The 15664-nt window shown below is 42.8% G+C and overlaps 3 protein-coding genes across 4 annotated transcripts; 1 reads left to right on the top strand and 2 right to left on the bottom strand.

Moving 5' to 3' along the window:
- Positions 1-8: 8 nt before the first annotated feature.
- Positions 9-7499, bottom strand: hdac10 (histone deacetylase 10). Of its 2 annotated transcripts, XM_070972173.1 has the most exons (20): positions 7267-7499; positions 6336-6470; positions 6130-6226; positions 5880-5977; positions 5513-5617; positions 5345-5413; positions 5133-5259; positions 4881-4946; positions 4740-4799; positions 4443-4532; positions 4119-4225; positions 3957-4024; positions 3296-3536; positions 3044-3134; positions 2539-2624; positions 2342-2398; positions 2131-2212; positions 1543-1731; positions 1308-1467; positions 9-1215 (listed from the first exon to the last, which is right to left on the bottom strand). In XM_070972173.1, the coding sequence occupies exons 1-20, from the start codon at positions 7329-7331 to the stop codon at positions 1184-1186; spliced, it is 2025 nt and encodes a 674-aa protein (XP_070828274.1). In that variant the 5' UTR covers positions 7332-7499; the 3' UTR covers positions 9-1183. The 2 variants fall into 2 exon arrangements, with proteins under 2 accessions (XP_070828274.1, XP_070828273.1); XM_070972172.1 differs by having other exon boundaries at positions 1153-1467; positions 7267-7492.
- A 926-nt stretch (positions 7500-8425) lies between these two features.
- Positions 8426-9889, bottom strand: aplnr2 (apelin receptor 2). Its single transcript, XM_070971874.1, has one exon. The coding sequence runs from the start codon at positions 9887-9889 to the stop codon at positions 8426-8428; it is 1464 nt and encodes a 487-aa protein (XP_070827975.1).
- A 3903-nt stretch (positions 9890-13792) lies between these two features.
- LOC139337328 (endonuclease domain-containing 1 protein-like) lies at positions 13793-14821 on the top strand. Its single transcript, XM_070971873.1, has 2 exons — positions 13793-14086; positions 14216-14821. Exons 1-2 carry the CDS (start codon positions 13793-13795, stop codon positions 14819-14821), a joined length of 900 nt encoding a protein of 299 aa, XP_070827974.1.
- The last annotated feature ends 843 nt before the right edge of the window (positions 14822-15664 follow it).

Genomic DNA, 15664 nt, shown 5'->3' with positions numbered 1-15664 from the left:
CCGAAGCTAATGCAATGGTTTTATTGATTTACTGTTACATTATTGTTACTATTGTTTCTATTTTTACAGTAGTTTATATGCACATATGTGTATATTTTTTAAAATTATGTTTTTCTTTTGTGATCTGTGAACGGCTGCTGCAATGTTGTAATTTACCTTTGGAAATCAATAAAGTAAATTTAAAATAAAGTAAATCTATCCATCTGTCTGTCTGTCTCTGACAATAAATAAATATCTGGTGGAGAGAAATTAAACTCAAAGATTCAAAGAAATGAAGATCATGAGATGCACTTCAAAATCCTCCAAAAGCTTGATTAGATGTTACAGTACTACACTGTAAAAATACTTGAATACAAGTAAAAATCCTGCATTCAAAGCATCATCAGAAAGTGTACTTAAAGTATCAAAAGTAAAGTTATGCAGAATGATCAGTGAGTGTTTTTAATCATTATTAATGGTGCGTTATCGTGTAAGCAGTACTTTATGCAGTCGTTTATTCTTCAACAGTACAGCTTCATTTATACTCTGATCTTGTGTTTTGTGTGTAATCTTACTATGGCTGTGAAGTTAATGTAGTGGACTAAAAAGCACATTTCCCTCTGGGATGTGGTGGAGTAGAAGGATAAGGTAGAACAGCAGCACTGAAGTTATACTGACATTAAAACTGTACTTGAGGAGAGTACCTGAGTAAATGATCCACCACCGGATTCACTTCCACTCGTACTGTCCACAAAGGTCAAGAATCAACATCCACCTTAGATCTTATTTTTATTTTATCTTATTTCTTTATATATTTACAAAAATCACTGAAGTCAATGAGCTGAAAGAGTAAGTATGTTGTCTTTGTTCTGTTTTCACCTCAGTACATGTCAAAGCAAATGATCACATTCTGTTTTATTTGTGTTTTTCACGGTGTTCCAACTTTTTTTTGAATTGGGATTTTCTATCATCTGTTATTAAGAAATTAGCAGCAGTAATAAATTAGAAAATATTAACTTTCCACAATATCAATTCACAAAGAAATAAGGGTTAATGTTATCAGTGTTATCAAAAATACAATTTATTTTAGGGCACAATCTATTTGAGAAATTCTCTGTTTGGACAAAATAACCTAAAGATTTTACAAAATTTTATCAAGACTATGATTTGTGATTACTTCATTAAAAAAACAGCAGCTTCAGCTTCAGCGCTCATCGCCTCCTCCAGTTCCTGGTGCTGTTAACAGGAGACAGAAATTCTAATTAATATAGCACTATAGTTATCATTATATGTAGTGTTCTCTTGCGATGCTGCTGTTGTGAATTCACCTGTGGTCCGCAGTAGCTTCCAGTCTGCCTGCAGTCTGAGCCTCAGCCTCTCCAGCGCCTCCACGTCCTCTGGCAGAGGAGCACGGAGCTGCCCCAGAGAGGGGGCAGCATCCCCGAGGAGAGAGGAAGCTGTGGGGGCAACACATGCCTTCTCACCTTCCTGAAATGACAAAAATACTGATTACATGCTGCCATTTCAACCTCCCCAAAAACCTGGGAGCCCCTACCTTCATACCTGCATGAGTACCAGTGTGTGTCCCTGTGCCAGCGCCTGCAGCAGCCCTGTTAGCTGCTGCCACACACTCTCACACAGCCCACTATCTGGCATCCGAACCAGCAGAACCAGACTGGGGTCATACTCGTATCCTAGAGGCAGAAGGAGGCCCAACACAGCCTGCATGAACCCTGACACGTCACTGCAGCCCTGAGGGAGGACAAACACGCACACTCAGGGTGTGTTCATTTAATACACAGCACATAAAACACTCATAACATTCATAGGAGCTGCAAACCTCAATGTTATCTCAGCATTATTTCAATGTTACAATATTTACTGATATATTGTCAAAAAATCAAGTTTGTGTTCACTACATTAAATCAAATGGTTAAATTGTGTTTTAGTAGCCAAAAAAGGAAATATCCTGAATCTAAAACATATTTTTAACAGAGGTGTTTAAGATCTTGTGCATATATCACTTATTATCTTGATATGAGAACTCTGTCATAATACAATCTCAAATAAAGACAGTGACATAGTATGCAGAGAAATGATGAACTGTCAAATCCTCTGAATTGTTATTTTTACTGCTGTAACACTCAGTACCTTCTTCAGACACACAGGAATGGAATATTTGCACTTCTGTTTCTCCGACTCCTTGCTGCTGAACTGCACCACGAGTGTTTTCCTAAAGATGAAAAGCTTTCTGTCACCGTGTTGTTCAAACTGCTGCAGACAAACATCTCAGGTCATCAGCACAAAAGGGACACAAGCTTCATCACAAAGCCTAAATCCAGGCAGTGCAAAAGATAATCACCCGTCCTCTGTGTCGGGACTCGGGACGCCCACGTCTCCAACACACACGACCAAAAGCCTGCATGTGGAGAAAGCAGCGTCAGATCAGACTGTACGCCTGACAGAGTTAACTTCAGTGCTCAGTCCACATCACTTCACTGTCTCTTATATCAAACCATACAGTCACTGCACATCTGGATTAGATCCACATTGCTATACCGTCTGCTGAGAGCAGCTGCAGCGTGCTGGACAGCACACATCATTGCCATGGAGACGTCCCGGACCAGCGCCAAGCCACTGCAGATCTGAGAGGCAGTAATTAAGTGCAATGACATCAGCTTGCAGCTCATGCAGGCAGGTCAGCAAAGCAAACGCTGTACTTAGAAGCAGATCACACCACAGCACTCAAAAAGACAAGTCAAGGCAACTTTATTTATATAACCTAATGACACAAATCACAATTTGCCTGAAGGGGATTTAAGATCTGTAGATCAGTCAACACCTCCTGTCTTTAGACCCCAATTTTACTGAGGAAAAACTCTCCAAAATAACCCTTTTAACAGGGAAAAAAATGGAGGAAACCTCAGGAAGAGCAACAGGAGAGGGATCACTCCCCCAGGATTGACAGACAAGCAAGATGTCGTGTGTACAGAATTGATTCACACCAGAAAATCATAGTTTATACAACTATGATGGCAAAACATAAAAGGATTTGTCAGTGTACCTCATTCTTCTCCATTTTCTCTATGAGGGCAATAAGGCTGGAGAGGGTTGTGAGAGCAGCGCCGTCATCTGCATCTTTGAGGAAATTCTCCCTTAATGTTGAAAAAAAAACAAGACATTTTTGTATGATGTGAGTGATGAAATCATGATTACAAGTATTCTGAATGTCAAACTCTGTTACTCTAGTGATGACTCAGAGATGACCAGAAATAATGTGAACTGAAATGAATGACGACCAGCCACAGCTCCATACCTGAGTTTGCTGACGATGCCCGCATCGGGATCCTCTGATGAACTGAAGCGCTCACATCCGTCCGGGCAGGCCACGCCATCAGGGAGGACGACAGCAGTGCGGATAGGAGGAGTGACACGTTTGGGAGGCTCTGGCCAAACCTGCTCCTTCACACTCTTTCCCTCTTCTCCCTTCTCTGACCTTTCTTCCTCTTCTGCCAATTTAATGCGCTTTGTGCTGATCTCAGAGGTGGGTAGCTCAGCTGCAGAGAGCAGTGATGAAATATTTTGTTAATTAATATAAAAGGTAAAGGATTTTAAAACAATAAAAAGTCGACACGAAGATGAAGTTTGAAAACAAAAACAAATCTGAGGCTGCAGAGTTAGAAAGAGCTCAGACCTCTGCAGCCCGCTCCTCATCTCTGCTTGAGGCTCCAGTAGCAGCTACTAGCATAAAACACAGGCTGAACTGAGGTAGAGATGCATTGTGGGTAATGTAGGCACCATGTTTTGACATGTAAGAAAATGTGTGGAATAAAAGAAGACAGGATCTCTGGTGTTGCTGCATTGCTTTGATCCTTTCCTTTTTTAAACTGTCCATCATGAGTCAAAGGAGCGCAGTGTGCAGTGCAGCGCAGTCTCTTTTAAGGAACAGCTCAAACACAGTGACCGGCATGTTATACCTGCATGTTTGAGGCAGGACCAATACTTCTTATGAGCTGCCCGGACACAGTGAAGGGACTCAAGTGCACTGAAAAGACAAGAAATAAAAATAAATTGAACACAGATAAAAGACACACATGATGAATGTCTGACACATGAATCTGACGGGCGGTGAGACAGACCTTTCACAGGGACTGTCGAGGTTTGCAGGCGGGGGCGCAGGATCTCCGAGTAAAGTGTGAACTGTTTGACACACAGACTGGGGGAGGGAAGTCAGGTTGTACCCTCCCTGGAAAAAATCCAAACAATAAAACCTTTTACAACCCAACGGTCCTTCAACATGATGACAGCAGTATGTAGAACTCTCACACACAGCGCGTACTATGAAAAGCAACACATATAACACATATCTATTGACAGATGAGACACTTGTGTTTTAAGAAAATAATTCAATGAGTAGAATAAACAGACAACAACAGAACAGATGGAGTGAGTGATGGCCTGACCTCCAGCACAGCACACACTTTCCCTCCTGCGAGGTTCATCAGCAGGTGAGTGAGGTGGGCAAAGACGTCTGGGCTGGCACACATTTCACCCTGAAAGCAAAGATACTATAAGTGGATTTACACATTTTAAGTGTCATAAAGGTAGAATTTTTGGCATGGTTGTTGCATTGTACAGGTGTCCATAATAAAGTGACCACAGAGTGTAAACCCAGCACACACAAAAAGGATACAGACAGAAATCTGCAGCGATACTGCGACTGCATTTCAAGCTTTATCACAGTGATTTACATTCGATACCTCTGGGTCACCGATGGCTGAGTCAAAGCCTGCACACACCAGGACCAGGTCTGGGCAAAACTGTGACAAAGAAAGAATCTCAGATAAAAAATCTCCAACAAGTTGTTTTCTGCAAAGTGTGACTTTTCCAAAATGGCTGACCTCGTATGTGACTGGCAGGAGGACGTGACAGAAGACTGAGAGATAGTCACTGTTCTTCATTCCCACCTGAAATATTATGACGGAACTTCCAGTCAGGACAATGAATCAGTGCCAAACACGATATTCAATAATGGATTTTATGTTTTACAGCGTGACCACAAAACACACAGGAACATTTTCTGCTTTCAGCTTCAAAACTTGGTAAACCTGCCTGTTTGCTGCTCTGTGAACAGTGTTTCTGTGGCTCCTCACCTTGTTCCACGGTACATTGACATTGAATCCTGCTCCTTTGTCTTTGCCGACACTGTCGTAGTCTGATTCTTGAAGATGAGGCCAGAATTTCTGGTGCTCATAGCGGTGCCACGAGAAGTAGAGCACGCTGGGAAAAAAAGTGTAGAATTTAATATGCAAGAGGACAACATCCACGTAAACAAATCAGGATCCCTCCATGAGGAAAGTCTCACCTTGGATCCTCCTCAAAACAGTACTGCACCCCTTGACCATGATGTACATCCCAGTCAACTATCAACACCCTGAAGACACATAATGATGGAAATATTTTGCAGCTTTTAGAGAATTAAACTTTCTTTCACAGTTGCAAAGACACACAAAAAAATCTAAAGTCACGCTACCTCTCAAGCCCATATTTTTGCTTTGCATATCGAGCTGCTATGGCCACATTATTGAACACACAGAATCCATTGGCAGCACTGCGCATACTGTGGTGTCCTGGAGGTCTGTCAACAATGACAGACAAGAGATGTACATGTCATGATTTTAGCAATTTATTAACCATTTAGTATCTACAGAGAATACAGCAATGCCTTACAACTTCTCAATCAGTCTGACAAGCAGATAAAACGATTAGTTTTTAGTTTAGAATGATATAAATTTAAGGATTTATGAAGCTGTGAACAATTGTTCGGTGTTTAGTTTGGGATTCCCTAAATGCTATTTTATTTTCTTCCAAAACATTTTTTAATTCATTAACAGCCTCACCTGACCAGAGCCATGCCATTCCTCACCTTCCCCGTCATAACACTGTCCACTAGTTGCAGTGCGGCCCCTGCAGCCAGCTTGGCGCAGTGATAGATGTTCTAGGAGAGGAAGTGAGTAAGACGCATGGTTAGCAGGAGTGAAACTGACCTGTTTTTAATCACCACAACCTGAGAATCATCCCTTTAACCACCTTAATGAATAAATGTCACCCTGGAACTCAGCTGGTCAGAATATCAAGTGTAGGACTAACTGGGTGGAAGTAGACATCCCCATATTGCAGGGTAAACTCCTTCAGATCCTCCAGGGTCATATAGGGGGTCCTCTTCACTGCCTCCAAGTATTCCTCACTGTTGGGAACAGCAAAGTAAGTGAAGCTGAGTGGTTTTAGGTATTTATTTCAGCCTCATGCAGAAGTTAAAAAATTAACTGAGCCAGGTGGTTGACATCAGGACTGACCTGTGAACCAGCAGAATGTCTGCATCAGTCGCCTCGCGGACAGGTACAGAGACACAGCGATCAGCCAGACCGGTCTCCATCAGAGCTTCATGACTCACTGTCAGACGCTCGGGTACCTCGATCTTACATACAGGGCTGGAGTCAGAAAAAAATAAATTTAATAAATAAAGAAAGTTTTTAAAGGATTTTTATTTAGTGCACAAACTGCCTTAAACCAGACAATAGCGATGAGAATGAAGTCAAGCAAGAAGTAGTGTAACAAAGCAGTAAAATATGAAGTGGTCAATCAAAGTAAACATACTTTAATAAAGGAAAATAAGACACACAAAATAAAGCAATACAACAAAAAATATATATATATAAAAAAAGACATTGCTGAGAAAATAATGATTTAAAGAGTGAATGCAATAACTTCAATATGAGGAAAATAACTCAGTAATTAGAGGGCACAGGAATACAGAAGTTAGCTTGGAGCTAACATTGCCGGTGGTCCTCGCTAAGCGACCCGGCTAGCTACAACAAACCGTAACATCATTTCCGACCACTTCAACAACTTAACGATATCAACTTCCGACAGACTGCGTTACATAATCTGAGTAAATATTTACTAGTTTAAATTATCAAATATTTAACCACTAATACTGGTTGGTCTCCCTAAGATACAGACGGACAGCGACGTTAAAGTAAATTAACTAATCTTATAGCGGCTACCCGAGATTGTAGGAACTTTGACTTGTAAATTACTGACACATCAATCTATGAGCACAGAATAATAAGAATAGGTGATGTAGCTACAATTACCCAGCCTTAAGACACAGACACTTGATATTCAAGCGACGTTGAGCGATATTCACTCATGCTATTTTGATTAGCTAACATTAGCTTTATGCACCAAAATGTGTGGCTAAAATATCTGTTGCAGTTGACTTACTCAACCCAGAGTAGTTTGTATTTGGTCATCTCCTCGTCATATATCAGTGCTGTTCCCATCTTCATTATTTCTGTGCAGCTGCCGTTCTTTTCTCTAAGCGACTGCTTCTGGTGTAAACGGTGCAAGTAGCAGATAAATTAGTTAACAGACAACCGATAAGTCAGCTGCTGTAGTCAAACGAGTGCACAACAAACAGACAGCGCAGGTACACAGAGCGGTATGAGTCAAACGTCTTCTTTCAGTTTTCTGGAGGTTGTCAAACAGTTTAAAGGCGCATTAGCGCCCCCTTCTGGATGGAGTCCGGTCACTTCTACAGAAGAGACCTCAGAGAGAAAACATATGGGCTTACAGCTCTGTTTTGCGAGGAGTGCCATTAATATTACTATTTTTCCTTTAAAATAAAATGAGCAATGGTGTTGTTATTTATAAATGGCTAAAATACCAGATATGACTCCAAGTATGAGTCATTTTTATACTAAAGATAATGACTACATATAAGAATATCTTAATTGAGCAATGTTAATTACCCAACACACACAAATCTTATAATCTTTCATCATTTTTACTACTATTTTGTACATAGACTAAGACTGTTTATGCTACCTATGCCTTGGGTTATCTTTTAACTTTTCCATGTACAGTTTACACTTTATACTATTTTAATTTAATAATATTCTTACAGTTAAAGCTGAACTTAAGTGGTTTGCTGAATACCACTAAGAGCTATTCCTGTTCATTTCAGCCAGCACGTTCACATAGGCATATTCATAGATGTGTTATTTTCTTTAACAATTAAAAGACAAATGTGAGTTTACATGATCCTTATTTTAATAGAAAAACAACATCAGGAACGAAAAACTGCAACACAAAATCAATAAACAGCTGAGAAGACTGTATATAACTGGTACAAAATATAGAAACAGATCAGATAACATGAGAACTTTTGGTCTGGCAAGACACCATTTCTGGGCTCAGCAATCTTTCTGGAAGCAGTGGCATCTTTCCTGTGGGAAATATGTTAATTGGAAGTGGGAAGTTATGTCTATGAACTCATGAATGTTCATTTGACAAAGATGTCCATTTAAACAAATATTGACATCTGACACAGTTTCTTCAAGAGTCTGAAAAACGTATCATCACATGGGTGAAGAACCCTGATTCACGGGGCCTCAGAAATCATCCCCTCCTCTCCCTCCTCTGTCCTATCTGCTGTTTCCTCTTGTGTTCTTGTGGGAAAAGCAGAGCTCCTTTCCTCTCTTTCTTCCTCTCCTTCATCCTTCTGTCCCTCTGTTTGCTCTCCTCCTCCTCCTCTCCTGCTTGTCCTGCACAACATGAGAAGAGCTCCTCTGCACCTTTTTCTGAAAGATGGGTCGCAGGCGGCGTACAGGAGAGGGTTCAGGCAGGAGTTGAGGTAAGCTAAACAGGTGACGTATGGCTGAGCAGCCAGTAAAAGCTGATCTAAAGAGCAGGAGTATGGGATGAAACCAAACTCCAGCAGCAGGGAAACAGTCTTATTAACATGCAGAGGCAGCCAGCACAGGAAGAAAGCCATCACTAAAGTGACAATGACCCTGAGGAGCCTCCTCTGGCGCCTGCGGTCTGGACGAGGGCCCCGTCCAAAATGTCTGCTGAGGAGCTGGGCCAGTGAGCAGTAGCAGACCAGCAAGATGACAAGAGGAAGCAGGAAGCCAATTAGAGTTGATTTAAGACTCAAGGCAGCCGCCCACCACATTTCTGCCCTCTCTCGATCTGTCTCCTCCAGCCCTGCTCCAATCAGCATGGAGTAATCCATCTGGCAGGAGAGGAACACTGGCCCAGAATCAGTAGGATGAGCTGGCTCTAGCTGCCAATCATCCTCAGATTCAGGGTCCACCTCCACCTCCTTGACAGAGCGCAGCAGCAGACCAGGGAGCGCCAGCACCCCCGCCAGCACCCACACCCCGCCAAGTATCCACAGAGCCCTGCTGGGGCAGCTCTGTGGGGCGTGGTGGCTGGAGTGCCTGCGCCCAGTCAGAACCCAGTACCGCTCCACGCTGAGCATGCTCAGGCTGAACACGCTGGCATACATGTTGAGGGCAGTGAGGAAGCTGCTCATTTGGCAGAGGGGTTGCCCAAAAGGCCAGTGGTAGCCCATCGCCGTGTAGACCGCCCACAGAGGGAGGGTGACGAGGAAGCAGAGGTCGGCTAATGCTAAGCTGGCTATCAGAGAGTCCGTGAGTGAGCGAGAGGGACGAGGGATGGAGGGAGGATAAGAGGAGGAGGTGGATGATGAGTGAGAGGAGGGTCTGCAGCTTTGTCCTGAGGAATATCCACAGTTTTCCTTGTCCTTTGGAGGAAATGACCCCTGGTGAAACCTACCAGCACCGTTAATGTTCTGCTGACTGGTTCTGAAAGCGCAACAGAGCTTTCCCATTCCAGTTCTGCCTCCAGTCCTCGTCCCCCTCCCCTCAGCTCGGTCCAGGTAGGCCCACAGCACCAGGCTGTTGCCAAGGCAACCAACCAGGAAGGCCAGCAGGTACACGGAGGGGATGATGGAGAAGGAGGGAGACCAGTCACTGTAGTCGCAGTGGAAGAGGGGAAAGGGAGAAGGGGAGGGAGAGGTGAGGAAGTCTGCTTCTGCCATCTGTGCATCCATCCTTTTGGTTTCTATATAAAATCACTTGCCATTAAAAAAGCAGGAGGTTTCAGCACTTGGTGAAGTTTGGTCAAGAAGCAAAAAGTCCAAATTCTTGCACCGGTGATTCAGACAGAAGATTCAGTGCTCAAATTCCAGAGGTGGATTAGTCCTGTCTTCACTTTCTCTTCCTCTTCAATATCTGCTGACTTGGACGGTCTGAAAATTCAATGAAACACAATGAGATTCTTCAACCAGCACAAATATTGTAAATACTGCACACGCACAGCTTGGAAGTTTAGCGACACACATCTTACTTTGGGAATTCAATCCAGGGGTTTTGGACCAATCTACACAGGAATGTTATAAACATTCAACAAACAACTACCAAATGTCATCAGTGTGTGTAAATTGTGTCTGTTGTGAATTTCAGTGTTTTTCTTCTTGCTCACATTACATGTCTTCTCTTGAGCAAAGGTGTTAAAAAAGTCTTTCTGCTCTCCATCAGACTTAAGACTTAAGATCACTTAAAGCCTTTATGAGCATTTAAATTCAAGAGTTTCATTCCAATCAATAGCATGCACGTCCAGAGAGACGTGTATAAGCTCTGAATCAAAAAGCAGAAACAGCTTCTCTCACTGAATTGAATTCATGCTGCATATTTGGAGCACTGCCTTTATCAAACTGCATGTTCTGCACGCAAATGCTGGATTTCAGCTGTCCCAAATGAGGACCTTGCAATGAGAGGAATGCTGATGAGGAACACAACAGACACTTACCTCAGGCTACTTCATCAGCTTGGACAAAATCCTTTCTGAGATGCTGATAATAATAGAATCCAGCCACTGTCTCATCCTGTCTTCTCTCATTTCACTTAGTCTCTGTGTTCCTCTGTCAGTCTCTACATCTGTACTGTGCCCGCTGAGGAAGGTGTACCCTCCTCTTGAGTCTGAATATATAGCAATGTCCTTCGTACAAACACACACACACATACACACACCCAGGACCCTCATTTCTCTGTTTCTCAAAACAGACCACCCCAGCAGAGAGTTACGAGACCTGCAAACACCCCCCCCAATACAAACAAACACACCTCCCGAGAGACACAATAACACCACGCATCTTCCCCCACAAACACACACAAACCCGAGACACGCAAACAGACCCCCCACCCCCCCACCCCAGTCCTCTATAGGCTGCTCATATTCTCTATGCGCGGACACAAACACCTTCAAATGCACATACAGCACACAAACGAACTAGTTCTCTGTGTCTCACATGTTCAAACAAACAGTGTGTACAGTGGTCAAATGTAACAACCCACACAGAGGACAAACCACAAGTAACAGCCCTCACATTCATAGACAGACTCCTTATCCATTATTCTGCATAAACAGCACCTGGTGTAACAAAAAGGACAATACTGACCGTTTCCAGCTGAAGGTAGGTCCTCACCCTCAGCTGTGTTACCTCTTATCATCCATAAGGAGGTTCCCGGCTTGCGCTTATGTGTTGCATAGTGTAAATACTGCCTACTGTTGTGAGATACTGTTAAAGCAAACTTTTGCTTTAAGAGAGGATTTTACCATGCATGCCAACCAAAATATTCACTTATATCAAAGTGGGCATGCAAAAAAATATCATATCTCATCAGTAATGCTTACAGCCATTGCAGCAGTATGCTATCACAACTGTACTCATTTTAAGCACTTTTAGGCTAAAAGGTTATGTCCTTTACTCTGGATAGATGTTTGCAGTGTTACCACTGATACGTGGACAATGAGTGGAATATAAACCGACTTACTGACCGGTCTAATCAACCACAGCATATGCTTTTAGAATTCTTAAATTCTTATCATAATACATTATGTTTCTCATGACTAAAGTGGCAGCTGGACAACAAAAGTGACGCCCAGCAGTTTCCCTGTAAATGGTCAGTTTACGTAGGTGGAGGCTATGTTTGGAGTCTCCGCTGACTTCTGGTTTACAGTCATAGAGCAGTTTTGTCCTCAGCAGCAGCTCCTTATAAGCCAAATTCAAAGCAAATGTTGAACATTTATAGTGTCATGCTGCTATTGCAAGGTGGGTGTAGTCTACATCACCTTGACCCCACCTTCAGACACGCTCAGAGAGGAGTTTTTGGGACATTTAAGCTTCTCCTTTTGTTTTTAAGTACTGTTTCCATGATATCTAAGCCTTACATAGGATGGATAGATGGACAGACACTGTAGGTCAGCACGGGGTTACACTGTAAACGGTGAAGATGCTCCAATAGTAAACAGGAAGTGTTTGTGTCCACAGGGTCAGAGGTCACGCTCCCATCAACCTGTTGTTATGGAAACAGATGTTTCCAAAGGCATTCCACAGTCTTTTCTCTCATGACTGCATGGTGGTGAGCGCGCACACACACACACACACACACACACACACACACACACACACACACACACACACACACACACACACACACAGAGGTTTAGAAAGAAGAAAGGCAGAGTAAATAGAACCATTTCATTGAGAAGAAACGTGTAGGCTGAGCATCACAGTGGGAAACAACAGGAGGAAGGATGTGCTGCAGCGTAACAAAACAGTGTTGGACCGACAGAAGACATCAAGCTGAATGACAGCAAAGACTTTGAAAGTCTAAAGATAAAAAATCATCTGCAAATGGCTGGTACTGATAAGATCTTGGGCAGAATTACAGTAATGGTATCAACAGCAGCCTTTAAATCCATGCATCACATCATGCTTCCTAATACCTGAGAGAACTGTTGAGGCGGGCTCCATCATCAAAGGCCATTTAGAGGTGAGATCCACATCTCCTGGAAATCTTTGCATCCAAAAGCTCTCTGCAGTTAGACAGTTCAACAAGGGAACAAACATATTCTACAGAACACTCAACAGGCAGCGTTTGACATACTATGTGTGTTTGAGTGAAATGCATCAACAGCTATTGACTGGATTGTCATGATACTTGGCACCCACATGTTCCCCTCCAGATGAACCCTTTGGTGCTATCATCTGTACAACTTGTTTATGACCAAATGACCAAACTAATGACACTGCCATCAGACACAGCTGTACTTTGTGTTTAGTGCTAATTAGCAAATGTTTGCATGCTAACAAGGTAAGCTTAGAGGGTGAACATGTTAAACAAAACCAGCAGGTTAGCATGGTCAGTGTGAGCATGTGAGCATGATGTTAGCGTTTAACTAAAAGCACTGCTGTGTTGTGCTTGAGCACAGTCTCACAGAGCAGCTAGCATGGCTCTACACTCTCAGTCTTTCAATATACAGTATGCAGCAAGGACTCTGGACAGCAGTATCAAAACTCAGTGGATTGTCTTTGAAATAAAATTAAAAAGCTTCTGCAGAGAGGCTTAGTTGTTCCTGTGGCTTACAGACACCCACTGCCTGTATCTTAATTAGCATGAACAGATTGACTATGTGAAATGTCTTAGACAGGATTGCTTAATTTGATAAACGCCAGCTACCAGACAGTTGTTGTCTCTCTGTATATGTTTGCTCAAAGGCCAGACAGACTTCGTTTAAGACTCTCCTAAGTCACAGTATGCCTATAAAGAGCTTGTGGCACAGATGGGAAATGTAACTGCTGTGTTCATCTGACATGAGTGCAATGAGGCCTGAGTGAAGGATCTGAAATATTGAACATATTAAATGACTCTAATGGCCTTAATATTGCTCTCTCTGAGTGCTTGGCTGTGCCTGTGATCACCACTGGTGCTGGTTAATGGCTGGTCAAACATGGCAATGCCTTGGCTACTTGTAAAGAGACAAAGATAAGAATTTGCATAACAGGCCTGAGATGGCACGAAGCACAGAAGAGGCACACAGTAGAGCAGTGTTTCAAAGGGATTAAATGCTCGGTGGGGACATACTGCACGTTTTCGTCATGACTGTCTACAGAACAGATCAAATGCTCATCTATCTTCTGATCATTGTGATGGCTGGAGCAGAGGTGCAGGAAAAACTCTCACCTGAGTGTAAACAGTTCCTGTACATGGGCACGCTGCCTCGAGGGCTCGAGGACCAGCCGTTCAAAAAGATCTGCCAGTTCTACGAGGGCAGCCCACGGTTTGTCACGCTGTATGATACCTTCAGCCACATCCCTGTTTATTCTGCGTACACCTTCAAGCGCTCGGACGGCTCCAAGAAGGTTGATGTGCCCTGGATGTATGAGCCGCAGGTAAGGGCTGATATTGGATTTACTGTCTTTTCCTCCCAGGATGCACAAATATTATTTTCTAGTGTTTCAGGGAAAGACTTTGGAAATATCCTTTGGTAATCAGTCTTAATCTCGTCTGTATCCTGACAGCTCTCCACAGTGTCTGAATCCAGAGAGATGGAGCCGTTCCCCTCAGAAAACGTTCATAACAGTTTTGAGGATGCTCAGGCCGTGCTTGACGACTACTCTGACAGTGTCATCTTTGAACGTGGTCAGCTGAATCCAGATGAGCACCAGGCCCACCCTGATGACAAAGCCTCCACCTACACTCTGACAAACGTGGTCCCTCAGGTCCGAGAGTTCAACATCGGTGCCTGGAAAAACCACGAGCACACCATCCGCAAGCGGCTCAACAACTACTGTCGGGGCACCGCCTATGTGGTCACCGGGGTCACCACCTCGGGGCACACAATCCGCCGCCACAACATCAACCGCCTGGGCATCCCCACCTACCTCTGGTCAGCCTACTGTTGCGTTAATTTTGACCATAATGCACCATACTCGGAGCGCTCAAAGTTTCCTGCGTTTGCAGCTCATGGGCTCAACGACAGGGACGATAATAAGGTCCAAGAGATGACGGTGCAGCAGCTGGAGGACTTCCTGAAGAGGGTAACTTATGTTGGCAGCTCTTTCCAGATCTTCTATGACAACTGTGTGTCTCCTAAAAGTGCTAATAGTGCCCTGCACCTGCCTTGAAACAGCAGAGATGATCCTGCAGATTTAGCATAGATTAATAGTCAAACCAGTGAAGAATAATTTCATTAAAAATTTCTTAGTTCTACATTTTGCACTTTCCCTGGGTAAATAAAACTTATTGCCCTACATTTGATTTTCATTATCCAGTTTAGTTTTGCTTATAATTTCTCTGTGGCAGCTTGTTTTCAGATTAAAATCCTTTTTCACATGTAAGAGAAAGAAGCAAATAGACAACCGTCATCGCTCTTACCCTGATTTTTGTTCTAATTGAAGCAATCTTTACTAATTTTACCCAGTGTTTATAATAAAATAATCCCAGGTCCACTCACTGGCTTGTCTGAGCTCCAATCACTTAAGATGTGTAAGTGCGATTGGAAACTTTTAAAAGCTTTTGCTTTGACCTTTGACCTTAGAGTTTGTTACAAAAAACTGTACCTGAAGGTCAAGATTGATCCTCCATGTAAACATCTGTCAGAGTTAAAAAAAAAAAAAAATCTGCCATGTAACTAAAATGAAATTAAAAACTTAACAAACTTTCCACACATTATTCTATATTCCAATAATATTACATAAAAAACTCTTCATTTGGTTTACTTCAAGGTGCATTACAAGCTTTCCATGTGCATAAACTCTCCATGAAACCCAAAGCCTACACGGTTGTACTCCTCATTCACTTTATCAGATGTTAACGTGCTCTCTTAATGACGGGGAGCTATGACGGCTTCTGTGGGTCTTTGTTCAGCACAGTCAGATTAGACCAGCAGTTTTACATTTTCACACACACACAACCTCTGGACTGTAGCACGACTACATGCTCCTCTTATGAAAAGACACACAGACAAA

Source organism: Chaetodon trifascialis, chromosome 10, assembly GCF_039877785.1.
Source record: "Chaetodon trifascialis isolate fChaTrf1 chromosome 10, fChaTrf1.hap1, whole genome shotgun sequence".
NCBI classification, from domain to species: domain Eukaryota; kingdom Metazoa; phylum Chordata; class Actinopteri; order Chaetodontiformes; family Chaetodontidae; genus Chaetodon; species Chaetodon trifascialis.
The sequence above is the reverse complement of the archived record's forward strand: the minus strand, read 5'-3'. Positions and strand labels throughout refer to the sequence as shown.

Excerpts from the sequence above, each read along its gene's own strand:
- hdac10 (XM_070972172.1), bottom strand. The coding sequence starts at position 7,331 with ATGAAGATGGGAACAGCACTGATATATGACGAGGAGATGACCAAATAC. Across the intron at positions 5,618-5,879 it reads AATGGCATGGCTCTGGTCAG|ACCTCCAGGACACCACAGTA; the intron begins GTGAGGCTGTTA and ends CATTGTTGACAG. Across the intron at positions 4,533-4,739 it reads CAGCCATCGGTGACCCAGAG|GGTGAAATGTGTGCCAGCCC; the intron begins GTATCGAATGTA and ends CTTTGCTTTCAG.
- aplnr2 (XM_070971874.1), bottom strand. The coding sequence starts at position 9,889 with ATGGCAGAAGCAGACTTCCTCACCTCTCCCTCCCCTTCTCCCTTTCCC.
- LOC139337328 (XM_070971873.1), top strand. The coding sequence starts at position 13,793 with ATGACTGTCTACAGAACAGATCAAATGCTCATCTATCTTCTGATCATT. Across the intron at positions 14,087-14,215 it reads CCTGGATGTATGAGCCGCAG|CTCTCCACAGTGTCTGAATC; the intron begins GTAAGGGCTGAT and ends GTATCCTGACAG.